Below are 27,770 nucleotides of genomic sequence, written 5' to 3' on the forward strand. Positions count from 1 at the left end.
CGGCGCCCTGCGCAGGCGCTGTGACGGTTTCCGGTATCTGTCAGCCGCTCCCACTGGGCCTCGGTCCTCCGCCAGCGCTCGCCGGAGCCTGTTCGCGTCGACTGACCAGAGTCCGCGAATTCTCCGCTCCGAGCCGGTCCGGACCGCCCCGACCCCAGGTAAGGGGCAGGAGGAGCGAGCTTCTGACCCTGTGAGCCTCCATTTCCCTGGCCTCGCAGCGCGCTTGAACCCGCGGGGACGTTGAGACGAGGGTTTAGGCCGCGGGGCCCGGAGGGCGGGCCAGGGCTCCCAGCCCGGCCTCCGGAGGGGCGCGGGGGGAAGGGGGGGATCCCCGCTTTCCGTGGGACCTGCGGAGCTCGTGGGTCTCCATAAAGATCGTTTCTCCCGACATTTGCGAGCTCCAAGCGTCCTCCAGTGCCAGAATTAACGGCTCCTTCCCTTCCCCTGCGCTTCCATAGCCCTATTTGCACCTTTATTGTGGCCGTTTATCACAGTCCGTAAAACGACTGTAAGTGGAACAGCCTCCCTCTCATCGGTGTGCCGCGAGGGGCCGTTCGTTTCTTTCTTTAGCACACGGCGGGCGCTCGTGGGACAGTTGGCTTCTATCTGGGGCAGCCCTCCATCCTTCCGTTACTGGAGCCCCTTCTGAATTCTAGGAAAACCTCTCCCCGAGTTCCTTAGGATCCCGCCTCTTGGGTGCCGCTGCCCCTTAAGTCGGAATTACACATACCGGCTCCGCGCAGCCTTTGATGCAGCAGCACCTGCCACAGCCCCACCCTCCGGTCCGACTGTCAAAATTCTGATCCCGGCTCCCGGTTTCCTCCGCTGCAGTAAGCACGTTCTTAGGGCTTTCTGGCGAATCAAGCGAGTTTGTCCGTGTACATTGCTTGGGATAGTTTCTGGCCCAGAGTAGGTGCTCAGTAGATGTTAGCTATTATTACTGCCTCTGGGCATTCTTGGCATGTTTATCTTCCCTTCCTCCTAACCTCCCTCCCTCCTCACTTGAGGTCCAGAAAAGTGTCACGTTGACTTACATTCCTGGCCCCAACCTGGCACTGACGGCACTGCCGGGAACCTGGTGGGCCCTTAGATTGTGACTTAGACTCTGATTGTGAAGCCCTCGGTTCTCATACTGCAGCTGTGGACCCTGTTTTTATGAACCTCAACGCATCGCCTAAGTTATCCAACTTCTGTCCCCTTTCATCAGTTCTATCTAACTAACCTTTTGGTTTCATGTAGGCTCTGGGTTTTTCAGGGATATAAAAACCAAAGAGAGGAAAGCGGACGGGTGTTTTTGCCCTGTTAGGGAGTGGGTGTTACTGGCTCCTTCCTATCACAGAGTATTCAGAGAATCTCTGGAGTCAATTCATCTACTTATCACAATTTAAGAAGGGGTTTCATCTCGGAAAAATTAAAGCTCCTGCTTGGAGGGAGAGGGGCAGTATTCCAATCTGGTTGACTAATCCTGTGCTAAAACAAATTCTGCATAAAGAAGTTCAAAACACTCTGCTGGCAAGGCTGGTGCCCGAAATTGGAACCTGTCTCTGAATGTGTGGAGGGTGTGGTGACCTTGTTGGAGTGCCTGGTATTGCTGGGTTGGGTAATGAGAGCAATTAGAAACTAGATGAATCATAATCTTGAAAACTGACTCTGAACAGGGAACTGAAGTTTCCACCGTACAGATACTTTCGAGCTCAAGGGCCAAGTTCAGAGGATACTAACTTGTGTGTATTTCCTGGGATGGTTCAAAAACCTGGGGTCAGTGGGAGAAAGGGAACCTACTTACTGAACATCTGTGTCCAGTTAGGCTTTGTACTGTACTACATGTGCTTTCACATATTATTTCATCTAATCCTCCTACCAACAGCCTTAGCATGCCAGTGATATGTGCATTTTGCAGATTAAAAAGATTAAGATTTAAAGATATTAAGATCTCATAGCTTGTATATGTCAACAGCAAGATTCAAACCCATGTTCCCTTGGCTCCAGAGCCCATGGCTAATCAAACATCAGAATGACTCTACTCAAAGTGATAAATAAAGGAGTTTGAAGGGAGGGAGAATTCCTGGAATCATATTATACTATAAATCATCTTAGAGCTGGACAATGAAAGGTCATCAGTAGAAGCTTATGAAATTTAATGTCACCACCTTCTTGTCTGTCCCTTTTTCTCCTCTCTACCCTCATGAAGACAAAGGTTTTGAAATTTCACTTAAATACTAATCACAGTTTAGAAATTATAATTATCACCCTATGACAGAAGTTATCTTTTTCTTGGTACAAGATCCAAGCTATTATTATGCTCCATTCACTGAGTTTCATGAATACAGGCTGCATGTACTGGGTGCCTTATAAATTTGACCAACATGACTGTCATCTTGGCCTACTGACTTAAAATAGCCACATGATTATAAAAGAATTACAGGTCTGAGTGTGTGTCCAAATATGGCTCTTGAATAATAATAACAAAATTAGAAATGCATTATTAGAAGTAATTATGCCATTGTGTAAATGTTTACCTCTTTTGAAGGCATTTTGCTACATTACTTACAAAAGGAATTGAAGAATGAGAAAGCCTTTGTCTGCAACTGTTCTTTTTTAACTATACATGAAATATGTGCTTTTATTGCATATAGATTTCACATTAAATTTTTAATTTGAAAACCAATTTTGTTTTAGTTAACAAATTACCTTATAAAGTGTAGCTATAAACTAAAGAGCTTTTAATTAAGGAGATATTTGTAACACTACATGTTATTTTGAGTAACTGTGAGTAAAACCTGTTGTGATGGGTCAGCATCTGATGTCAGAGATAAAGAGAATCATCAGTGAGTCAGAAAGGTGTTTTGTTTTGTTTGATCCTCACCCAAGGATATGTTCATTGATTTTAGAAAGAGGAAATGGGAGAGAAAAGCATCAGTGTGAGAAAGAAGCATCGATTGGTTGTCTCCCATATGTGCCCCAACTAGGGATCCAACCTGCAACCTAGATTTGTGCCCTGACCAGGAACCAAACCCGGAACCTTTTGGTACACTGGACAGCACTCCAATCATCTGGCCAGGGCTGAACATTTTTTTTTTTTTTAAGCCTTGTGGAAACAAGGCCACCAAAAATTTTGGTTGCCTCCAAAAAAAATTGGGAGAGAGAGAGAGAGATATGAACATTTATTTTAAAAAAGAATTAGCAGTCTCATTTGAATTTTTTTAATTGTTGTAATTTCCTATTAGAGGCTTTTTCTGTATTTGTGAATTGCAATTTGCTTTCTAGAACACGCAAAAGTAAAAAATTAATGTCCTAACCATCTTCACACTTGGAATAAAAGGTGAAACACTGACATCTCTGTCAGTTCAAGCTATCGAATGTTTTATTTAAGGGTGCACTTATCTCTTTTTGACCTTTGGGTTCCTTTACAACAATTAGCAGAGACATTTTTTCTGCTTTCCACTGAAATTAACTTCTGCTTTGTCTGCTCAACTTTGTTCACAACCTTCTTGGCCCTTGCTTTTATTTCCTACTTACATCAGAATTCTTATTTCACATTTTAGTCTCCACCCTAGGTTAATTTGACCTGTACTTAAAAGTGTATTGAAACTTCAGAATGTTGTGAAAGTGCCTCTTAGAAATTATAAAATGGGGTGCTTTTTGAAAAAATTTCTCCTTTTTCAGGTAATGGTTGCTTCTTCAGTGGATCTAGATTTAGGTGCCTATAAAATAATATAGAGAATTTTATTTGGTTTTTAATTTAGTGATATTTCACAGATTCCTGCTTTTCATTTAGTTACAATAAAAAGTTAGAGAGTAATATAACAAATACTTGCATACTCTTAGCCTGGATTCACCAGTTGTTAACGTTTGCCACGTATGCTCTTTATATATCTACATGTACTGAAGGACTGAAAATAACAGAAAACATCATGACACTTCATCATCTTTATCGTCTGAGAGTTAGGACATTATCCTACCTGAGGGCAAATCATTATAGTTAAGAAATTGAAAATAATTCTGTATTGTTACATAATATGAGCCCAAATTCAAATTTACTCTATTATACAAAATGTCCTTTATGGCTATTTTAAAAATACAGATTACAATCAAGTTTCACATATCAATTTTGATTTTCATAGTTCTTTTAATCTAAAATAGTCCTCACCCCAACTTGTCTTTTTTTAATAGTCCAGACCAGTTGTTTTATAATATGGCACACACTCTGGTTTTAACTGTTTATTTCCCTTTTATGTTCTTTAATTCTTTTTCTTTTCTATAAACTGGAAATTGAGTGTGGATTTTTATTAGATTTAGAGTAAATATATTTTGCATAAATACTTCATAGCTAGGTTGGCCATATTACCAGGTTACTCCAGGATAGTCCTGTGACCTGTTATCACAGCATAATTATTAATAGTGCTCCTTTTTGCTCTCTCTTTTTTTAAAATATATTTTTATTTATTTCTGAGAGGGAGGGAGGGAGAGAGAGACAGAGACAGAGAGGGAGAGAGAGATGGAAACATCAATGATGAGAAAGAATCATTGACTAGCTGCCACCTGCACACCCCACACTGGGGCTCAAACCCGAAATCCAGGCATATGCCCTGACCTGGAATTGAACCGTGACCTCCTGGTTCATAGGTAGATGCTCAACCACTGAACCACGCCGGCTGGGCTCTTTTTGCTCTCTTAAAAGTATTCTGGTCTGGGTGATACATTAAGTGGTCACTACTTATAAATGATGATGTGCACTTCATGTTGCCTCCCATCAGGAGGTCCTCAGATTATATTGGTTCACTATTTATGATACTAAATATGATCATTCAGTTAAAGTGGTGACTGCCAGATTTTTTTTTATTGTAATAGCATGTTTTTCCCTTTATAATTAGTAAGTAATCTGTAGGATGATCACTTGAGACTGTCTGAATATTCTGTACCCCAGCAATCTTTAACCCATGGTTTTAAAGTCCCTGGATGACCCTTGACAGAATAAATTATATATTAGGGGTTACAATACTAGTTGTGTTTAAATGGTTAAGTTTTGACATTGAGATTCTTTTTTAATGGGAGAATAATGTTTTATTTATTCCCAAACATTCCAAGATCCCCAGACAATTTAAATATTGGTTGCCTGTCATTTTAAATGCTTTTTTTGTTGTTGTCCTTGCAGCTTTCTATCCTTTGAAACCACTAAGAATAATGTCCCTGCATCAATTTTTACTAGAGCCAATCACCTGTCATGCCTGGAACAGGGATCGTACCCGTAAGTATGCTATTAACTTTGTGCCTCTATTTTGGTACCTTTGATACTTTTAGATGTAGGTATTTTTAGTGATCATATATATTATTGTCATATGTGAAAGGTTCAGAAGGGAACTGGGTCAGTCCTTCTGTTTGCAGATATAGAAACTGAGGCCTAAAGTGTTGCACTTTCCAGTGGTTACACACCAAGTTAATGTTAGAGCCCTTGCTAGCACTCAAGCCTTCTGGCTTCTTGTCCACTTTTTTTACTATACCACTAGAGCAGAGGTCGCCAACTGGTAGTCCGAGGACCACTGGTGGTCTGTGAGGTCCAAAAGGCTGGCAACCTCTGGTTTAAGGAAACCTTTGGAGCAGCCGTCACCAACCGGTGGTCTGTGTGGTCCGAAAGGTTGGTGACCGCTGCACTAGAGGACAGTTTATATCAGAGACATATTTGAATCCATTGTTTGGAATGGTTGTGCCATAACACCACCCTGACCCAGCATTTAGTCAGAATTCTGGGACCTAGAAATAAGCTGTTTCAGAGACATATGGTTTATTCCTGAGGTACGAAGGGCAGTACTAACTTGTATTTACTATCTATATATGTAAAAGCCAGACCGCCAGTTGCTATGACACGCACTGCGGTGGCCAACCAGCCCTATGGGGCACCCGCTCCACCCACCCTCAGCCCCTCCCCCCAAACGGCCCTGCCCCCGATTGGCCCCTCCCCACCCCAATCGGGCCAACCTCTCGCATCCCCTCCCCCTCACTGCCCTGGCCCCAATGGCCCCCGTGGGGCAGGCCGGCCAGACCCCAACCATGTACGAATTCGTGCACAGAGCCTCTAGTATTATTCATAACAAGCTTGAGTTTCTAGTTTTCTAGCTCCAGCAAACTAAAAAGGGATGGAGAAGACTCTTAGAAATAAGCATGTATAGCAAGCAGAGTGACAGTAATATGACAAAGAGAATGAACAAAAAAAATCTAGAAACAGACGTGTGCTGTTAGGCCCATGAGTTATTTTAAAAATTGAATTTTATTCAATCTTTTTAAAAAATAAGAGCTTTATTAAGATAGCGTTCACATAACATAAAATTCATCCTTTTAAAGAATACAATTTAGCCGAAACCGGTTTGGCTCAGTGGATAGAGCGTCGGCCTGCGGACTGAAGGGTCCCAGGTTCGATTCCGGTCAAGGGCATGTACCTGGGTTGCGGGCACATCCCCAGTAGGAGATGTGCAGGAGGCAGCTGATCAATGTTTCTCTCTCATCGATGTTTCTGACTCTCTATCTCTCTCCCTTCCTCTCTGTAAAAAATCAATAAAATATATTTTAAAAAAATAAAAATAAAAATAAATAAATACATTTTAAAAATAAATAAATAAATAAATAAAGAATACAATTTAGTGATTTTAGTATATTCACAGAGTTATGCAACAGTCATCACTATCTAATTTTAGAATATTTTCATCACTCCAAAAAGAAGCTCTATACCCATTAGCAGTCACTTCCAGTCTTCCTCAAAACTTCCAATTGTAGGTAATTACTAATCTACTTTCTGTCTCCATGGATTTGCCTATTCTGGACATTTTTTATAAGTGAAATCATACAATTTGTGGTTTTTTTACATCTGGCTTCTTTCACTGAGCACAGTGTTTTCAAGATTTATCCATTTTGTACAGGGCTCCTTAAACTACGGCCCGCGGGCCACATGCAAATACAAATATTGTATTTGTTCCCGTTTTGTTTTTTTACTTCAAAATAAGATATGTGCAGTGTGCATAGGAATTTGTTCATAGTTTTTTTTTAAACTATAATCCAGCCCTCCAACGGTCTGAGGGACAGTGAACTGGCCCCCTGTTTAAAAAGTTTGAGGACCCCTGATTTTATAGCACGTATCAGCTTCATTCCTTTTTATATTGTATAGACATACCTCATTTAGTTTATTTGTTGGTGGATATTTGGGTTGTTTCAACTTTATATACCTAGGAGCATATACCTAGGAGTTGAATTGCCAGGTCATATGGTAATTATATTGAACATTTTGAGAAACTGCCAGACCATTTTCCAAAGTGGCCACACCAATTTATATTCTCATTAGCAGTATATGAAGTTTCCATTTTCTCTACGCCCTCATCAACACATGCTATTATCTGTGTTTTTTATTACAGCCCTATACCCACTATTATCCTAGTGGGTATAAAGGAGTATGCCCACTTATTGGCTTTTTGTATATCTTCTTTGGAGAAATGTATATGCAGATCCTTTCCCCATTTTTTAAATTGGATTGTCTTATTATTGTTGAATTGTAAGAGTTCTCTATATAATCTGGATACAAACCCTTATCAGGTATATGATTTGTAAAATCTTCTCCCATTCTGTAGGATGTCTTTTCACTTTTTTGATGGTGTTCTTTGAAGCACAATAGTTTTCCATTTTTAAAATCTCCAATTTATTTTTCTTTTAATACTTATGTATTTGCTGTATATCTAATAAGCCATTGCCAAATTTGAGGTCACAAAGACGTATACCTATGTTTCCTTCTAAGAGTCTCATAGTTTTAGCACTTATATTTAGGTTTTGGATCCATTTTGAGTTAATTTTTGTACAGCTTCATTTATCCTTTTGCATGTGGATAGCCAGTTGTCCCAGCAGCATTTGTTGAAGACTCTTGAATGTAAATTTATTGGACTTTCAGTTTTGTTCCATTGATCTTTATGTTTATTCTAGTGCTAGGACCACACTGTCTTGCTTCCTAGAGCTTTGTGTAATAAATTCTGAAACTGGGAAGTGTAAATTTCAACTTTGTACTTCTTTCTCAAGATTGTTTTGGCTCTTCTGGGTCCCTTGCATTTCCATATGAATTTTAGGATCAGCTTACTAATTTCTGCAAAGAAGCCAGCTGGAATTTTATAGATATTTCTTTTAATCTATAAATTCATTATATTTTTAAAAGCCATTCAGACATGGTTCACTCTTATTTTGCGTGTGTGTGTGTGTGTGTGTGTGTGTGTAAATCCTCACTGAGGATATTTATTCCTTTTTTTTTTTAAGAAAGAGAATGGAAGATAGGGGAGGGGGACAAAGAAAGAGAGAGATGTGAAAGAGATACATTGATTGGTTGCCTCCCCCTCACACTCCGACAGGACCAGTGATTGAACCTGCAACCCAGGTGCATGCCCTTGACCTGGAATCGAACCCATGACACTTGGGTGCTCAGGTCGAAGCTCTACCATTGAGCTACACCAACCAGGGCTCACTCTTATTTTTAAATAAATCCTTGGTACATAAACAGTACACTCGGGGTTATTGTTAGGTGAAAACCTAGATATGAGCCTCAGTATTGGGTATTTGAAAATATGTAGCATGCAGGATGGTGAATCCAGAGCTTCATAATTGAGTTTCCTGTATCTTCTGTCTCCACTTGCCCATCTAAAAATAGTTTTTTGGAGTATTTCCAATTATCTATATAATCTATATAATAAAAGCCTAAATGCCCGTTAAGGCAGAACAACCAGTCACTATGATGCACACTGACCACCAGGGGGCAGACGCTCAATGCAGAAGCTGCCTCCTGGTGGTGAGTGCACTCCCACAGGGGGAGTGCTGCTCAGCCAGAAGCTGGGTGCATGGCTGGCAAGCGCAGTGGCGGTGGCGGGAGCCTCTCCTGCCTCCACAGCAGCGCTAAGGAGCAGCAAGCAGGCGGGGGGTAAGGAGTGAGGGGTCCCAGACTGTGAGAGGGATGTCTGCCTGCTGGCTTAGGCCCGTTCTGCCAGCAGGCGGACATCCCCCAAGGGGTCTCAGACTGCTAGAGGCCCAGGCTGGGCTGAGAGATAACCTCTCCCCCCACCCCACCCCCCGACCCCAGTGCACAAATTTCGTGCACTGGACCTCTAATTTTTAACAAAAATATAAATTGTTATTGTCCTCATTTAAACTACTTTATAAATTCAATATATTAAGTCAAACTTTTATGCCAAATTATAATTTGAAATTTATAACATTTTTCAGGTTTAACTTTAGTTTTGGCTTTTGAAATCCCTAGAAATTTAGAGAAGTATACAACTTTTCCAGAAAGCATTGAAAGTCTTAGGATTTTAGAGCTAGATATTTACCCAGTTCCACAATTTATCTGCAAGACAAGATGTAGCTTTCCTAACGAGTTGAGAATAGGTGACATAATAGATGGAGAAACTATTAAAAGATTGACCTAACATTTCAAAGATCCTAATTTTAGCCCTAGCTGGTTTGGCTCAGTGGATAGAGCGTCGACCTGAGGACTGAAGAGTCCCAGGTTCAGTTCTGGTCAAGGGCACGTGCCCAGGTTTTGGGCTCGATCCCCAGTAGGGGGCATGCAGGAGACAGCCAATCAGTGATTCTCTCTCATTCATTGATGTTTCTGTCTCCCTTCCTCTCTAAAAAAAAAAAAAGGAATATACATATATATGTGTTGATTTTTTAAAACTTATTTTGTTTTTTTCACATTATAGTTGATCCATTAAAAAATTTGACTTCTTAAAATTAAAATTAGGATTTTTTAAAAAATATATTTTTACTGATTTCAGAAAAGAAGGGAGAGGGAGAGAAAGAAACATCAATGATGAAAATCATTGATCGGCTGCCTCCTGCACACCCCCTACTGGGGATCGAGCCCACTACCCAGACATGTGCCCTTGACTGGAATCGAACCCAGGACTCTTAAATCTACAGGCTGGCGCTCTATCCACTGAGCGAAACCAGCTAGGGTGATATCTATGTTCTTATTATCTTGGATTGGTCCAAGAGATTTCTCTTGAAAACATAATTTTATTTTGTGATTTATAATGGCTTTATTTAAAGGAAAACTTTGATATAGTTTACCAGCAGAATCAAGTTTTTGGGTTTTTTTATAAACTATGATGGTTTCAGCATGGGTCCATGATAGCAGTAATAAGAGCCTCTGCGCTATTTTCAGCATTTCATAAAGTCTAACAGAAATTAAATATTTGTTACTAATAATGTTGTACAGGTGAGCTAAAATGTCAAATATCTTTACTTCAGGCTAAAATTATAATTGCCTCTTGAACAATGCAAGGTTTGGGGCACCAACCCTCCCCCTTCTCCCCTGCAGTTGAAAATTCATGTATAAGTTTTGACTCCTCAAAAACATAACTATAGTTAACCCTTCGTATGTGAGGGCCAGTGGTTCTAGATCTCCCTTGGATACTAAAATCCGAGGATGCTGAAGTCCCATATATAAAGTGGCATACAGTCTGCCGTCCACATCCACAGATTCCCAACTGCAGATAGAAAATAATGTTTTCTATCAGCAGACAATTGAATCCATGTGTGAAACACGTGGACACAGAGGGCCACTGTATTTATTGAAAAAAAAGCACCACATATAATTGAACTTGTGCAGTTCAAACCTGTGTTATTCAAGGGTCAACTGTATATCAACTAAATATAGCAACATCATTTATTTCTTACTGATTAGAATCTTTGACAACTGTATATGTCTCTGATAAAGTGAATGTTTAAATTTAGTTTTTCTTTTTTTTAATATGTTTTTATTGATTTCAGAGAGGAAAGGAGAGAGAAAGAGATACAAACATCAATGATGAGAGAGAATCATTGATTGGCTACCTCCTGCATTCTTCCTTTTGGGGATTGAGCCCAAAACCCAGGCATGTGCCCTGATTGGGAATTAAACTGAGACCTCCTGAGTCATAGGTCAATGCTCAACCACTGAGCCACCCTGGTCAAGCTTCACTCTACTTTTTCAATCCCAACTGTAACATATCCCTTTCTTGTGTGACAGTTTCAAGTTCAAGTGTTAACTATTGACTTTTTTCTCCAGAGATTGCCCTTAGCCCCAATAATCATGAAGTCCACATCTATAAAAAGAACGGGAGCCAGTGGGTGAAAGCTCATGAACTCAAGGAGCACAATGGACACATCACAGGTAAGATAACCATGAACTTAGTACAGTATTTTCAAATTTAACACTCTTTCATTTAAATAAAGAGCCTAATAAAGTAAGTCAGCCATAATATTCAAAGTTGTATAGCATTTACTGGGTTTTCTTTAGAAATTTTCAGAAAATAGCATAATAGTGATCTCAATTTTTTTCATTGATTTTAGAGAGAGGAAGGGAGAGAGAAAGAGATAAAGATCAATACAAGAGAGAAGCATCCATATGTGCCCTGACTAGGGATCCAATCTGCAACTTGGATATGTGTCCTGCCCAGGAATTGAACCCACCACCTTTCAGTGTACAGGACTATGCTCCAACCAACTGAGCCACACTGATCTCAGTTATTAAGTGCTTGTTTTAGCTCAGTTGGTACACACACTCAACTAGTGTTATGGAAAACACTGAACCTACTATGAGGACTAATGAGCTTAGATTAGGAGATGAGACATGAAAGTGAAAACATTTTGAGCTGTGTGAAAATGTAAGCCAAACTGAATTTCCAACTGCTGCGGGAGCACAGTGTCTTCCAAAAGTTTCCTGTATATTGTTCTGGGGGCAAGGAAGACATTCCAAAATCTGAAAAAGACAGAGAGTAATATAACAAACATCCATATACCTACCACCCAGAGTTAACAACAAGAAGGATAAATGTCTTTTTTTTCTTGTGCTAGAAAGCTTAGGAAACAAATCCTATCTAATAAAGAGGGAATATGCTAATTGACCCTCACACTGTCACAAAGATGGCAGCACCCACAGTCAATAAGGAGGGAATATGCTAATTGACTGCCACACCCTCAAAGGTGGCAGCGTCCACAGCCACAAGATAGCGGCGCCCAATCCCCTCAGCCTCGCTGGGGTGGCAGGCACGCAGTCCCCTCAGCTCCCCAGCCACCCAGGGCCAGCCCGAGGCGCAGGCAAGCCTCGCATGGCGGCTTCCCAGCTGCCCAGGGCTGCCCGAGGCTCAGGTAACCAGGGCCGGCCAAGGCTTGCGCTGCTGGCAGTGGCAGCAGCAGAGGTGTGATGGGGGTGTCACCTTCCCCTGATCGCTGGGTTGCCTCCCACCCTTGAGGACTCCCAGACTGTGAGATGGGGCAGGCCGGGCTGAGGGACCCCCCATCCAGTGCATTAATTTTTATGCACCAGGCCTCTAGTATTTAATAACAAGCAATATTTTTCTAGACTAGAGGCCCGTGTACAAAATTTGTGCATGGGGAGGCGGGGGGGTCCCTCAGCCCAGCCTGCACCCTCTCCAATCTGGGACCCCTCAGGGGATGTCCGACTGCTGGTTTAGGCCCGATCCTGCAGTCAGACATCCCTCTCACAATCCAGGACTGCTGGCTCCCAACCACTCACCTGCCTGCCAGCCTGATCACCCTCTAACTACTCCCCTGCCAGCCTGGGCCCCCCCAACTGCCCTCCCCTGCCGGCCATCTTGTGGCTGTGGGTGCCATCATCTTTGAGGATGTGGCAGTAATTAGCATATTCCCTTCTTATTGGCTGTGGGCACCACTGTCTTTGAGGGTGGGGCAGTCAATTAGCATATTCCCTCCTTATTGGCTGTGGATGCTGCCATATTTGAGGGTGTGGCGGTCAATTAGCATATTCCCTCTTTATTAGATAGGATGATAAAGCCCCCCTCTCACCACCAGTTCTGTTCCTGTACCTCAGAAGGCAGTCTATAATTTAGTATGACATTGTCCTAGTCCATTTTTAACACTTTTACATACATGTATATATATTTATAAGCAATCTCTAGTACTGTTGGCTAGTATTTTTCAGGGGCTGCCAAAATGGCATCATATCATACATCTCTTGCAGCTTTTGCATTCCACATTGTTTCTGAGTTCTGTGTTAATGTATCTAAGTCAAATTTGTTCCTTTTAACTGCTGTTTGGCATTTCATCCCTCATTTATTCTTTCCTCCATCGAAGGACGTTTATGTTGCCCATTTTTCCTTATTACATTGAAGTGCTAAATCGAGTATTCCTGTGCAGATCTCTTTGTACATGTGTGAATATTCATATATGGTAGGCTTGTTGTATCACAGGAATATATACATCGTCAACTTTGCTAGGTATCATCAGATAGCTTTCATCCCACCAGCCTTGTATGAGAGTGCTTATTTTACCATACCTCACACATTCTTGATATGGTCAGACTGATGAGTGAAAGGTGCATTTTCGTGATTAATAGAAAGGTTGGGCATATTTTCAGTTTATTAACCATCTGTGTTTTGTGTGTGTGTGAGTGCAACATTGCTATTTATAATTTCTCTTCATTTTTCCATCGAGTTTTTATCTTAATGCTGATTTGCAGAAGATTAGATCTTAAAGCATTGGCTCTCCTGCAGATTCCTGATGTATATTAACTTTTTTCTTTGGCTAAAACTATTAATAGGTGGATAGAGGTGGCAAGTAGAGCAGGGCCGAGTTTTATTAAACAAGAGTCAAAGGAGGAGGAGGAGAAGAGGTAAAAATGTGGAACTTTTACACTGGTTTTCAGAATTTAGTGAACCAAAACCTGATATCAAATTCCAAGGGACTATATTACTTTGTGTGAAGTCATGTCTGGCTATTTTTTTTAAAAAGCACAAAAAACAGCCCTGGCAGGTGTGCTCAGTGGTTGGAGCATTGACTCGCATTGTATTCCTGGTCAAGGGCACATACCTGGGTTGCAGGTTAAATCCAGGCCCATATTGGGTTGGGGCACGTGCAGGAGGCAACCAATCGATATGTCTCTCTCTTTCCCTCCCTCCCTCCCTTCCTTCCTTTCTCATTCCCTCTCTCCCCCCCCTTCCACTCTCTCTAAAAATCAATGGAAAAAATATCCTCAGGTGAGCATCCTATATAATAAAAGCCTAATATCCTAAGTGTCCAACTGTCCTAATATCCTAAGTGACCACCAGGGGACAGATGCTCCAACTGGTAGGTTAGCTTGTTGCTGGGGTCCGGCTAGCCTGATCACCCCCTAACTACTGTGAGCAAGACAGGCCAGACACATCCTGGAGCCCTCCCGTGATCCCTCTCCCCGCCCCCCCCCCCGACCCCCACCCCAGCTGGCCACCCTCCTGCATACCTCCCTGGCCCCGATCGTGCACTGGTGGGGTCCCTTGGCCTGGCCTGCACCCTCTCACAATCCAGGACCCCTCGGGGGATGTCAGAGAGCTGGTTTCAGCCCAATCCCGAAAGCCAGGCCGAGAGACCCCACTAGTGCACAAATTCATGCACCAGGCCTCTAGTTAACAAATAAATAATTTTTTAAAAACATGTTCATCTATTGCTCTGTTTAGAAAGAATTCTTGTTCTTTGACCCTTATTATAGTTTCATTTTTATCCTGTTTTCTAGAAGAGTTGACCATTTGGATATTTATAACATCATTCGTGGGCCATACAAAATTATCAGCTTAAAAATTAGCCTGCTATATTTGGTCAAACATTTAATTAACTCACCCCTAATGCCTTGGCAAGACCAGACCAAATAATTTATCAGGTCTTATACGTCCCATGGGCTGGATGTTCCCCAACCCTTGCTTTAAACAGTTTGGCCAAGCACATAAAAATTTATTCTTCGCCCTAACCAGTTTGGCTCAGTGGATAGAGCGTCGGCCTGCGGACTGAAGGGTCCCAGGTTCGATTCCGGTCAAGGGCATGTACCTTGGTTGCGGGCACATCCCCACTAGGGGGCGTGCAGGAGGCAGCTGATCGTTGTTTCTCTCATCGATGTTTCAAAACTCTCTATCCCTCTCCCTTCCTCTCTGTAAAAAAAAAAATTATTCTTCGCCCTAGCCAGTTTGGCTCAGTGGATAGAGCATCAGCCTGTGGACTGAAAGGTCTTGGGTTCTATTCTGGTCAAGGGCACATGCCCAGGTTGTGGGCTCGATTCCCAGTGTGGAGCATGCAGGAGGCAACCAATCAATGATTCTCTCATTGATGTTTCTATTTCTCCCTCTCCCTTCCTCTCTGAAATCAATAAAAATATTTTTTAATTCATTCTTCATAATTTTCATTTACAAATTTCTCACTGCAGTCTTGGGTTTCCTCTCCTCTCAAGTTGTATCTGCACTTAAGTGGGCAGCCAAGGGACTGGTGGTGACTTTTTTAAAAATTCAGACCATGAAATTTTGCTTCTAACCCCTAACATACTGATTAGCTTAAAGATCTCCTTCCCCCAAATCAGAGAAAAACATAACATGTTTTGATCTTCTGCAATCTTTACATTGTATTCTCCAACAAAAACTTGTGACCATCCCTTTTTGCTTTTACCAGGATTTGTATACAATGCTAGTGAGCACCCTGATCTGACTGACTATATATTACCAAACCCCACCAAAGACATAATTTCTATTTTTGTTGCTATTGCTTTCCCACAATGTTATTTCTGTTAGGTTTGGCCTATTTTCTCTAAGTCCCTTTGCCAGTGGCCTTATGGCCTAAAAATAATAACATTCAAAAATTACAAATTGGAAATTTTGCATTAGGAAATACTTTTACATGAGAAAGGACTAAGATGAAAGACCAGAGAGATAGCCAAAAGAGTGAAATATTTAGTTGTGTCCTTTTTCTCCCCTGCTTCTTTTTTGGAATCCTTTGAACTTGGGCCTGTTTTCTGTCCAAATGCTCAAATGATTTTTTTTAAGTCTTAAAAAACTATTGTTGGAAAAATCTAAGTATAACTCTGTGGCAGAAGACCAAGGATCAAACATATTTTCTCAGAAAGATAGTAACTACAGAAAAATAAAATTTATCTTCTGAAGCTTTCTAGAAGAAAAGACTAGTCAGTGCTGCAGAGAAAGAGTATAGCAAACATCAAAGGGATATCAGAGTCCTGGCGTGTTTATTTTTCTGTGAGTTTATTCTTTTGTGTCAAATGTTTAATTGCTATCTTTTAAAACACACACACACACACACACAAAAAGACATTTTACAATGGACAGTTTTAAACAGAACAAAAATAGACAATAATGTAATGAGCTCCTTGTATACTCACCACCCAGATTCAACAGTTATCAACACACAGCCTGTCTTGTTCTCAACTCTCTGCCTGTACTATTTTGAGGCACATTCCAGACATTGTATCATTTCATATTTCAATTTGTATCTCCAAAAGATAAGGACTCTGTCTCTCCCCTTCCCTTCCACTCTCTCTAAAAATTAATGGGGGAGGGGGCGAATATCCTCAGGTGAGGATTAACAACAACAATAAAAACAAATAAAAAATAAAGGTACTTTCAGGCAAAAAAATCTTAGAGGGAAGATAAAGGACTTCAGACCAGATATCTTTAGAAACCTGTGAATGGGTGGAAAGAATGTCCCTGCTTAGTTTTGTAACCTCTGCAATTATAAAAACAGCTCTGGCCTCATGGAGGATCCCAAGTTACAGAACTTTGTGGAGAAACATCCTTGCCCTTGTGATGTGTTGATCAGGACCACATCCGTCCCCACCGTACCAATGGCCACCTGCCTGCGCCATGTCAGTTGTCATTGGCTTAGGCCAGTGGTGGGCAAACCACGGCTCGCGAGCCACATGCGGCTCTTTGGCCCCTTGAGTGTGGCTCTTCCACAAGATACCACATGTGGGCGCACACGTACAGTGTGATTGAAACTTTGTGGCCCATGCGCGGAAGTCGGTTTTCGGCCTGTGGGAGTCTATTTTGAAGAAGTGGTGTTAGAAGAAGTGGGGAGTGTAGGTCAGTCAGGTGACGGGAGAGGCGGCGCAGGCGGGCCGCTGGATACGCAGCACGGGGGAGGCGCGAGATTCATGCACGAGTTGAGTGAGACTGGCTACAAGACGAGTGTGGATGGGAGAGTTGGAAGGGGTCGACCTCAGCGAACGTACCTCAATCAGATTGAGGACGTTTTTAGCAAAGGCCAGCTTAGGAGTACGCTAATTAAGTTAATAACAATGTATCTACCTATATAGTTTAAGTCTAAAAAATGTGGCTCTCAAAAGAAATTTCAATCATTGTACTGTTGATATTTGGCTCTGTTGACTAATGAGTTTGCCGACCACTGGCAAAGTAGATGATGCCATGTCTCACTTGTAGGTATCGACTGGGCTCCCAAGAGCGACCGCATCGTCACTTGCGGGGCAGACCGCAATGCCTATGTCTGGAGTCAGAAAGATGGTGTCTGGAAGCCAACCCTGGTGATCCTGAGAATTAACCGTGCAGCCACTTTTGTCAAGTGGTCCCCACTAGAGAACAAATTTGCTGTGGGAAGTGGAGCAAGACTCATTTCTGTTTGTTACTTTGAGTCTGAAAATGACTGGTGAGCAACATCTGAGTTTTTTTACTTCTCTCTGTAGAATCATACATTTGAAACACTATGTTCTTGGTGACTTCTTGAGACACTGGGTTAAGACTTAACTATTGCTTCAGTTTTTCTTCATCTGAAGGTTTTTTTTCCTCTGAATTCTCCATTCTCTGATTGCACGTTTTTCATTCCTATGTGCACATTGAGTCAAACCTCACATCTTTCTCATACTAATATGTGGTTTCCATGTTCTGATATCCGAACTTGTTTGTTCTATAACATATTACTACTCTTCTGACTCTGTACTATCCAAATAGCTGTTTTCTTACTCTGATAGATAAATTATAAACTTGAAAGATTCCCAGTGTCCTGAGAAATAATTATTTTTCCTCTTATCTCTATCCACTTAAATTTCTAGGATTCTCACAAATAACAATGTTCTCCTTTCTTTCAAGTTTATTTGCTAACCAAATCTGTGCCTTGGTATAATGCTTTACTTGTTTAAGCCATTGAAGTAAAAATTGGTCAGGATCTTGGATATATAATCAGCCTGTTGTACTTTTTTTATAAATCACTTGTAGCTAAGCCAGTCAAAATGCAGAGGTTTATTTTATGGCTAAGTAATTACTTTAACTATTCCTTCCTTCTTATTTTGATAAGAAAACAACTCTGCTCTACCTGACATGTATTCAGGGAGGCATGGAATGTCATTTAGTAGGAAACTGGCAGTATGTACTTGCACTAAAAATAGCGGAGTACACATTACCCTTTGTGTTAGTGTTCCTGCTGTTTGCTTTCTGCTGAAACAGTGAAAGGAAGGGATTATCATATTACACTTTGTAATTTAGTAAACCTCGGAAATTTTGATTCTTTGAAAAGAAAGTCTGAATTTGCAGCAAAATTGAATTATGCATTTAGACATGCATTTTTCCTTCAAACGTGTAAAGTTAAGGCTAACAAAATGTTGCCTGCTAAAAAACATTAAGAAGGCTCACTATAACACATATGTAAAAAACAATTTTTCTTTCTAGGTATCCCTCAATGTCAGTGATTGTTCACATTTTTATTCATTAAAAAATAGTCTCAAATATAGGTAAATTGGGCTTTATTGTAGTACAAAGTGTCACTTGAACAAGCTGTATGTTTAGGGGAGTTTCTCAGCTATAAAACAATATTTTATTGGTATGATGTGAGTACTTTAAAACAACTTTTAAGCCTTCAATTTAAAATAACTGTATTAAACAAGTAGAATATTGTCTATTTTTCCGAATGAAATTTTTCAGATAGGTTCCTAAGAACAAGATTGTATAGAAAAACAATTTAGCTTTCAACAAAAGACATTTGGCACAATATTAAGCCTCTCGTGTTGAACAGAGCATGATTGGTTTTTAAGCAGCAGTTTAAGGGCAGAAATTATGCCAGAATCATGACTGATTTTAGACATAAATAAACTCTTTAGGTGAAGCTAGAGAATTAGAGTCTAATCTCCAATAAGAGGTTCTGCTGATTTCATGATTAAGTTTTCACTGAAAAAAAGTTAAAAAGAATTTGAAGCTTCCAGAAACGTACTTAATATTGGAAACTTGGAAAGGAAATTAAGCTATCTTACAACCCAAACTTAACCTAAAATGAAATAACAAATCACTGAATATTTACAATAAAAATTCAAATAATTTCAAAACTCTATTTTTATTTCAAAGGTTAAAGTCAGACATAATCTGAAATTCCATGGGACACTACCAGAGTTTATCCATAAATATACTTACTAAAGAGGATGCCCTGGTAACCCGAAAAGTTCAGAACCAGCTGCCCTGATAAGAATGTCAAAACCTAAGACAGGTATATGGAAGGGACAATCTGTGGTTCTTTCTCTCTTCTTCTCTTCCTTTAGAAATTCACCCTCTCTCTGGCAGGAAACCTGGTAGCCACATAAGAACCATGCATTGATGTTTTTGCCTGACATATTTGTAAGTCATTTGATTTACGGATAAACTAAAATAGATTTTCTCCTTTTGTAGGTGGGTAAGCAAGCACATTAAAAAGCCAATTCGCTCCACGGTCCTCAGCTTGGATTGGCATCCCAACAATGTTTTGCTGGCAGCAGGATCATGTGATTTCAAATGCAGGTGGGAACAAATGAGAATGACAGACTTGAGTTGTTCATCAGTCATCTTTCAACAAATATTTTTAAGGTCCCTTTTTGTAAGGTACTATGCTAGGTACCATAAGGGATTCTGATGAAAGGAGCTTGTGGTCTAGAAAAGGGACTAAAAAGCAAGTGCATAAATCAAAGGAGAAAGAAGTGGACTTGGAAGTATGGGAGAAGGAAGATGAAAGGGTGGGGATAGGGAAGTTTTCCTTAGGCAGAACACCCATGGTTTGGAATGGGGGAAGTGTTCTCCTCTCCCACTCCCTCAACTACAGTATTATTTCTCATTTTATACCCAGGCAGCAGACTCTGCACATTCCAGAGTGAAACTAAGATCAACAAAACATAGCTGAACAGTGTACTGCTGAGCTATTGTTGTGCTATTCCTTTTCAGTTAAAGCTTTTTGTTATTTGTATGAGGCTAGAAGAAACACAGCTACTTGGCTAACTCCTTTAAGGATTGTACAAGTAATTGCTTTTTTTAAAGTTGTTCTTTATCAACAGGCTTTTTTTCCCTTTAGCTAGAAGAAAAGTAAAAAAGTGTTGCTTTATGTTGACTATGTGGTGGATTGGGAGATGGGATGCATCTTTTTCCAATAGGGTATGTGGAGAATTTCCAGAAAACCTGACTAGTGATTTATATACAAGAATACCCAAGGGAGCCTGGCTGGTATGGCTCAGTGTTTGAGTGTCTACCTATGCACCAGGAGGTCACGGTTTGATTCCTGGTCAGGACACATGCCCAGCTTGTGAGCTCGATCCCTAGTGTGGGGCATGCAGGAGGCAGACGATCAATGATTCTCTCTCATCATTGATGTTACTATCTCTCTCTCCCTCTCCCTTTCTGAAATCAATAAAAAAAAAAATATTTTTTTTTAAAGAATACCCAAGGATGTTTTTGTTTGTTTGTTTTTTGGGGTCTTTTTAGTTTTTCTTACTAGTAAATATGTGTGTGACAGTTTGACTATGAGAGGGGGATTCAGTAAGTGTCAAGGCACTTTTTGGAAAAATATTGGTTCTTGTACTTATGAACCAATATAAGAGTAAAAATACATAGATATTCTCTAGAATTTTTCATATTTAGGAGTTTTGTTTTTGTGATGTTACCCAGTCATTTTAGCTCCCTTAGAAGATGGAGCTAAGTGTTACTAAGTGATCATACCACCTGGATCATCAAGCTATACTAAAAATCTGGTTGTGAAAATAGGTTACATTCTTTTGTTAATAATAATTTCTAGAAATAAACTTTGCTTTGACTTGCACTCCTTTGGGTATGGGTCTGTTCCGTTCACACACTGGAGTTGGCGCAGCTGAGAACCACCTGTTCTTTGCTGGACTCAGATGACTAAAGCAGTAGCCATTGTGAGGCTGATTTAAAGCACAGTGATGCTAAGGTCACATCATCTAACTTACAGGTGCTCACTGTGCCCTTCCCCTCTCTGGTGCCCTGACTCTTCCAGGGCTGCTACTGCCATTGTCATTTTGGAGGGAAATATTCTAGGTCATTTAGGGAGTCTTTAGATTCAGAAGTTTTTGAAAAGAAGCTTTACAAAATAGATACAGCATTGGAGGGCAAAAGGAAGGAAATAAAAGGATAGATTCCCAGCTGTTCTTTATCCCTTTTGCTTCCCACCTCAAGGAATTAGAGAGACTGATGATATCAGGCTAGAAAGGACCCACCTTCATCCCAGACTATACCTGCCACAAAGGCCTGACAGTGGCCTGAGGGTACAGTGAGCACAGCCCTCTGCCTGACAGTGCTGGGGAAAGCCTGCCTGCTCTTCCCACGGCCTCCCTCCGCTTTCACTTTAGATGTCCCTTTCTTTGAGTTCATGCTATTGGTTTTTTGTAGGGTGGCAAACAGTTTCCTTTATCCTACCATTTGACTGTGTGGGCTTCTTGGAATAGTGTGTTGAGAATGAAGGTAAAGTAGACAAGAAAGAATGCTGTGCTCATTTAGCCAGAACTCCCATGGGCAAGGGAGGGTGGGACAGCACAGTCCTCCCCCAGGATGTACACTTCAGGAGGGAAGAGCTTTTGTGTTCTTTATTTCTAGAATGGCACTCCTAGAGCAGCACTCTGATTATTAGTTGATTGAGTATGGATTGACCTGTAGGCAGCCTAGAACTATTCTGTGTCTTCAGAGGTTTCTGTATGTTAATTTGTCCCATCATATTTTACTCTGCATTCTGAGACACCTTGTAGCAGTGGCCTGTAGCCTATTTCTATATACATATATTATCATTTACTTTTTCCTTCTCCCCCTGCCCCTTAAACTGCAGGGTGTTTTCTGCATACATTAAAGAAGTGGATGAAAAGCCAGCCAGTACACCCTGGGGCAGCAAGATGCCTTTTGGTCAGCTGATGTCAGAGTTTGGTGGCAGTGGTACTGGTGGCTGGGTGCATGGCGTCAGCTTCTCCGCCAGTGGGAGTCGACTGGCCTGGGTCAGCCACGACAGCACCGTGTCCGTTGCCGATGCCTCAAAAAGCGTGCAGTGAGTATTTGCCTTTTGTTTTGAGTTAGGACATGGGGTGGGATTTCTCATCAGCTGGGCTAACGCTGCCCTTCTCCGGGTGCTTATGTAGGACGCAAGCATAAAAATCTGACTGAGAACTGCAAGGCAGCCTTTTCTAGTAAAGTCACGGGCACACATTTAGATTGTCCATTTGGGGAAATTTTAAAGAGTTAAAATTTAAAGAGTTTCACTTCCAAAAACACTTCTTAATGAAAGTGCTGGTAGTGATTCCTTTGAAGAACCTTCCTGGTTTGCTACTGATAAGAGTTCCTTCAAATAGCCAGTTTAGTCTGTTACTATGAATTCCTTACAACATGTAAATGTCACACACCAGCCTTAAATTAAATAGATGATGTATTCTTGCTCTGTGTAGTCAGTGAACAATAACTCCATTCATTCGGGACTTCATTCAGTAATATTAAAACCTTGAAGCCAGTTCCTTTGGTGTATGCTGGAAGAACTCAAATCGCGATGACTCATTTTTGCCTGCTCAGCCTTAAGGAGAGCATTAGGCATCTTGTTAGATGTCAGAACTCATATTTGTTCATATGTTAGAGGAAGAATATTCTTTCCTAGTGCATCCTTTTCCATTGGCAGCCAGAGGTAAACCACTTTTAAAGGTTTCCTGACTTAACTGTATGCTGGCAGTCGGTCACATCAGGTGCCTCTGGCTCCCTCTGCCACATGGTGACAACAGAGTGGTATTTCAGAAAGGATATTTTTTCCTACTGGATTGAATTGTATTTTTAAATTTTATGGGTTTTTTTAAATGTCTTCCCTTATTATAAATGATAGAGTCTTCTGGAAGATTTCTATACATATATATAGATACTCATAGTAGCCCTAGCTCCTAACCCAGGTGGAGGAAAGAGAATAGGCTTTACTGACTATTAGTGGTTCCAGCCCTCTAGGAGCCCCTAGTGAGCACAGGCAAGGAGAAAATAGCAAAATAAGGTGTTCAGTCGTGAGTGACACTAAGAACTTTAGGAGATCGGAGAAAGGGGAAGCCACTTTAGGCTGATGTGGTCCAGGAAAAGCTTCATGGAGGTGATCAAATCAGAGCTGAGCTTCAAAGACGGGTGGACTTTGGATAAGCAAGAGAAGCAGAGAGAGCATGTGGTAAAGGGGTGTGGGAGCAAAGGCAGAGATGGGAAAGAACAAGGGCTTTCTGGGGACCAAGCTGTAGACCAATTTGTCATGAGTTGGGGGTGCGGGGGAGGTAAACTTAGAAGGGAGTAGAGCATAGGCTAAAGAGAGCAGAAGGCCTCAGTTTCTATAGGTTATCTCAGGGCCATTTCATGCTTGAGATTCCTGAAAGGCTAGGTCATGGGGCTCCTTTTAAACATAGTGGTTGTTTATACTGCCAAAGCCCCTGTGAGAATGGGTCCTTTGTCATCTTCTGTATCCATAAGGAAACTGAGTGGTTCGTTGTATCTCCTTTTAACAAGTGTTCTTGTGTTCAGGGTCTCAACTCTGAAAACAGAGTTCCTGCCCCTCCTGAGTGTGTCATTTGTCTCGGAGAATAGCGTTGTAGCCGCTGTAAGTGTTTCTCTTCATCTTTCCTTGTAATACACTGTATATAATTCTCCAGAACAGGAGCAAGGCGTGCTCTGTGACTTTGTGCACTAGCACAAAGTAGAACAGCCTTTTAAAAGAAACAGAGCTAGCCTTTAGGAATAAGAGATGCCTGCGGTGGTGAACATTCTCTAAGGGGTTGGTAGGGAGACTGTGTACCCTCCAGGGCCTGACTAATACCTTGTTTCAGGGCCATGACTGCTGCCCAATGCTCTTTAACTATGATGACCGCGGCAGCTTGACTTTCGTCTCCAAGCTAGACATTCCAAAACAGAGCATCCAGCGCAACATGTCCGCCATGGAACGCTTCCGCAACATGGACAAGAGGGCCACAACTGAGGACCGCAATACAGCCTTGGAGACTCTGCACCAGAATAGCATCACGTAAGTGCCACCCAGCCACCTGGGGCCCCTGGACCGGATCTGAGTTACCGGATGCTACCTGTAGCCAGCGCTAAAAGTGAACTACACCCGCCTAGTCATTCTGTCCTTCAAGGTGTAGATGGTACAAGGCATCCCACATGAGGAGTGCAGATCCTGCTGTGGACTGTGAGCTGGTGTGGACTAACAGTGCACCCCGACCAACTGAGCCACACCGGCCAGGGCTAAGTTGTGCTTTTCATCATGTTGAGTGAAAGGGACCACTAGACTTAAAATAGGCTGAAAATGTTTGTGCTCTATTGAAAAGTGTAACTTGAAGGCATAGCAAAACTTTCTTCACACTTTTCAAGTTTCTCTGTCTTGAATGACTTTCACAATTATTTCTTGTGAATTTTTCTTAAGCTTCTCTACAGACTGTGTATCAGGAAAGAAACAACTCTCTTTGCTTCTTTGAGACTTTTAGTTTAAAAATAAAGTGACAGACCCTTGCAGAGTGACATGTTTACTTTTATTTGCAGATATTAAGTCCTGTTTTCCCTAGAGCAGGATTAGCAAACTTTTTCTGTGAGGGACCAGATAGTCTATATTTTAGACTCTTAGGGGCTATATGGTGTGTGTCACAACTACTCAACTCTTCCATGTGGTACAAAAGCTGCCATGGACAATATGTAAATAAATGAGCATGGCTGTATTTCAGTAAAACGTTATGGACACTGGAATTTTAATTCACATAATTTTCACATGTCATGAAATAATAGTTTTGGGGTTTTTTCCAACCATTTAAAATTTTAAAATCCATTCGTAGCTCACTGATAGTATGTACCATTTGCCACCCCCTTCCCTAGAGGTAATATTCTAGTCATTTCAGAGGAGAAAGGAAAATATTATCTGAGCTACAGAATTGATTTTCTTGGAAGTTTTTCAGATAATTAGGCTGAGACAAGTTGTTCATTTGTGTTCCTCTGTTTCGCGTGGTTGGGATTTTGTGGTGTGTCTGACTATTTCTGGCATTTATAATGATTACTTTTAAACGAAGGAGAGCTCTTGGCTCATATGCCCTGGTTGTCAGAGAGTCATTGGGAGTTTTTGTCTTGATTGGATTTCAGTCGCATTTCATCCTGCCTCTGTTTGTTTGTTTGTTTAAATTAGTTTCTATTTCAATCATGGCTGTGGTCCTGGCCACATCCTGCTACTGGGCAGTTTGCAGGCTGTGTGGCCTGGATTGTCTTGTTTCTCCACATCACTAATTAATGTGGGTTCTTAACCTTTCCTTCATATCAGTCTTTTCTGGCCATCTGGGAATATGGTGCATTTTCATATTTTCTGAATCAGATTGCTGCAGACTAATATTAATAGACAACTTGATATTCAGGAGTTGATAGACAGTTTCCTTGAAATGCCCTTATACTGTTAGGAAGGTTGGGGCTCACTTCTACCACATACCTTACAATCTCTTGTTTTTGCTTTTTTTTTCAGTCAAGTATCTATTTATGAGGTGGACAAGCAAGATTGTCGCAAATTTTGCACTACTGGCATCGATGGAGCCATGACAATTTGGGATTTCAAGGTATTTTCTGCCTTTCAGAACAAATCCTGTTTTAAAACTTCCTATGTGAAAAATGTTTCTCATTTTTTGAAACAAAATATCAAAGCCAATGCAAAGCAAAAATGTAAGATATTACACTGTAGTTGTCTTTAAAACCTAAAGGTCATTAGCAGGAAACCACATTTTCCCAATGATTTGGAATATATACTTTTTCCAGATGTCCATCTATTCATTGAGGAAAAGTTGAGTGCTGTTTCTGTAGCCGGCCCCGTGTGGGTACCCGTCTAAATTTAGCTACCAGATATATTTGTACGGTTTACACTAACTAGTCTAATAAACATTTACTAAGTGTCCTCTGGGTGCCAGGCATGGTCCTGGGTACAGAAGATATTGAGATGAAGGAGCCCCTGAAGGGCTTGTCTGGTAGGAGAGAGAGGAGGGTCAGGGGATTAATTGGACCTCCAGAAGAGAAGCCAGTGCCTCTGTTTTTACATCAAGGAATCTAGGGGAAGGCATGGACTGCCAGCACTGCAGGGAAGAGCTTCATCCCTAGAGGCAGTGGGATCTCAGGAATGGTTGGGGCGAAGGGGGTGCACAAGCATTCTGAGCTGCAAGAGCAGCCTGTGCAGACCAGGCCCGGAGCTCAGAGAGTACACACTATATTCAAGGCACTGCCAGTGGTGTGGACTGTGGTGTGAGTCCTACAGATGCAGAAGATGGAACTAGAGAAAAGAGCATGGCATGGTCAGGGAGAGGAAGCTGGGCTTTGTCTACAGACAACTAAAAGCTATTCCAGAACCGATGTAGAAAAGCACCAGGCTGTAAGGTGTGGGGGGCTAGGCAACGAGAGCTTGGGGCAGAGGCTGTTGAGTCCAGGGAACAGGTGGTGAGGATGTGAGCTCCAGCTGTGGCAGGGGTTGTAGCCAGGAGGCTCTGGACAGAGAGAGGTTTAGGAGGCCTGCTGGAAGGCGTAGTGACAAGTCTAAGGACTCTGTATACTCCAGCTTTATAGAATTTTGCTGTTGTACATTTCCATGATGTTATTTCCCCTCCTTGGGTCAAATACATAGTATGGAAAAGCCTCCATCTTTCTCTAAAAGTATCCTCCCACTCCTTTTTTTAATCTTCATATGCTTTTAGTCCTGGGCATCTGTAGTTAGCACCCCTGGGTGGTTACAGTCATGCCCTTTATCCTTTGATCTCTCAGGCCAGGTCTTTTTCTCTCTTTTTGCACTTGTGTGAGGTAGGAAGTCCCAGTGCAGTTTTCTCTTCAATCCATCCACCTTGGAGCACCTGCTGTGTTGTGCAGCAGGCTGACTGCTGCGTGGCCTACAGAAACATAGAAGTACTGCCATTAGGGCATCTAGAGTGTGGTGAAGAGGCAAGGGACGTGTGCACAGGTGGCCCTCATCAGTAAGCGCCAGTGAACAGATAAGGAGGTGTGTGCCCCAGGAACACAGAGGAGTGTGCCCAGAACCTGTGGGCTGGGGTAGTGGAGACAGGGGAACACCTGGCCTGGAAGGGCCAGCAGTCCTGGAGAGGCTCTGGGCAGAGTCCTGGGAGAGCGTGTCTCAGATTTGGGGGGTACAAGGCGCACAAGGGGGCCTGCACTTCAGCCAAGGAGAGGAGGGGCAGTAGTATGGCGCTGTGGGGAAAATGCCAGGATATACAGTCCTCAGTAACCATTCGTGTTCTCCCTTCCATTTTCAAGACCTTAGAGTCTTCCATCCAGGGCCTCCGGATAATGTGAAGCTGAGTGAGCCTCCCAGATCCAGCATGACAAACTGACAAACTGACAAACTGCCCCAGGCAGCTCCACCATGTGCATGATGGTGAGGAGAGCCAGCCGCAAGGAAACACTGAAGATACACATCGCGCAAATGTTGTTTGTGTGGTTTTGTTTGAATATAATTGGTGAAAGTGTTGGATTTTTAAAAGCAGCAGTGATTGAGTTTTGTTTGTATTTTGGTTTTTTGTTTGTTTGTTTTTTTGGTTTTTGTTTTTGCTATTTCATTCCATTTTTGACCAAAGCTTCTCTTTTAGTAGTTTATTATGGAAATTGTCACACTAACTTAAAGGGTGGAGAGATATGTAAATTGCTAAAAATTTAAATAAAAATACTGAATATGTTTTTGGTTCTGTTTCCTTATAATATTTCCATGTTTAG

General features: G+C 41.6%; 1 protein-coding gene across 1 annotated transcript; it reads left to right on the top strand.

The window, feature by feature from the left end:
* Nucleotides 1-29: 29 nt before the first annotated feature.
* Nucleotides 30-27,732, top strand: ARPC1A (actin related protein 2/3 complex subunit 1A). The gene is made up of 10 exons (XM_070412579.1): nt 30-158; nt 5,156-5,248; nt 11,069-11,173; nt 17,229-17,451; nt 19,455-19,562; nt 21,868-22,080; nt 23,565-23,640; nt 23,867-24,060; nt 25,534-25,624; nt 27,315-27,732. The coding sequence occupies exons 2-10, from the start codon at nt 5,185-5,187 to the stop codon at nt 27,351-27,353; spliced, it is 1,113 nt and encodes a 370-aa protein (XP_070268680.1). The 5' UTR covers nt 30-158; nt 5,156-5,184; the 3' UTR covers nt 27,354-27,732.
* The last annotated feature ends 38 nt before the right edge of the window (nt 27,733-27,770 follow it).

Source organism: Myotis yumanensis, unplaced genomic scaffold, assembly GCF_028538775.1.
Source record: "Myotis yumanensis isolate MYYU_CA2020_CCGP unplaced genomic scaffold, mMyoYum1.0.hap1 SCAF_4, whole genome shotgun sequence".
Classification (NCBI taxonomy): domain Eukaryota; kingdom Metazoa; phylum Chordata; class Mammalia; order Chiroptera; family Vespertilionidae; genus Myotis; species Myotis yumanensis.

What these genes read in the sequence shown, in the direction of transcription:
- ARPC1A (XM_070412579.1), top strand. Translation starts at nt 5,185, where the DNA reads ATGTCCCTGCATCAATTTTTACTAGAGCCAATCACCTGTCATGCCTGG. An exon ending in TTTGAGTCTGAAAATGACTG is followed by an intron (nt 17,452 to 19,454) that starts GTGAGCAACATC and finishes CTCCTTTTGTAG; the next exon opens with GTGGGTAAGCAAGCACATTA. An exon ending in TCATGTGATTTCAAATGCAG is followed by an intron (nt 19,563 to 21,867) that starts GTGGGAACAAAT and finishes CTTAAACTGCAG; the next exon opens with GGTGTTTTCTGCATACATTA.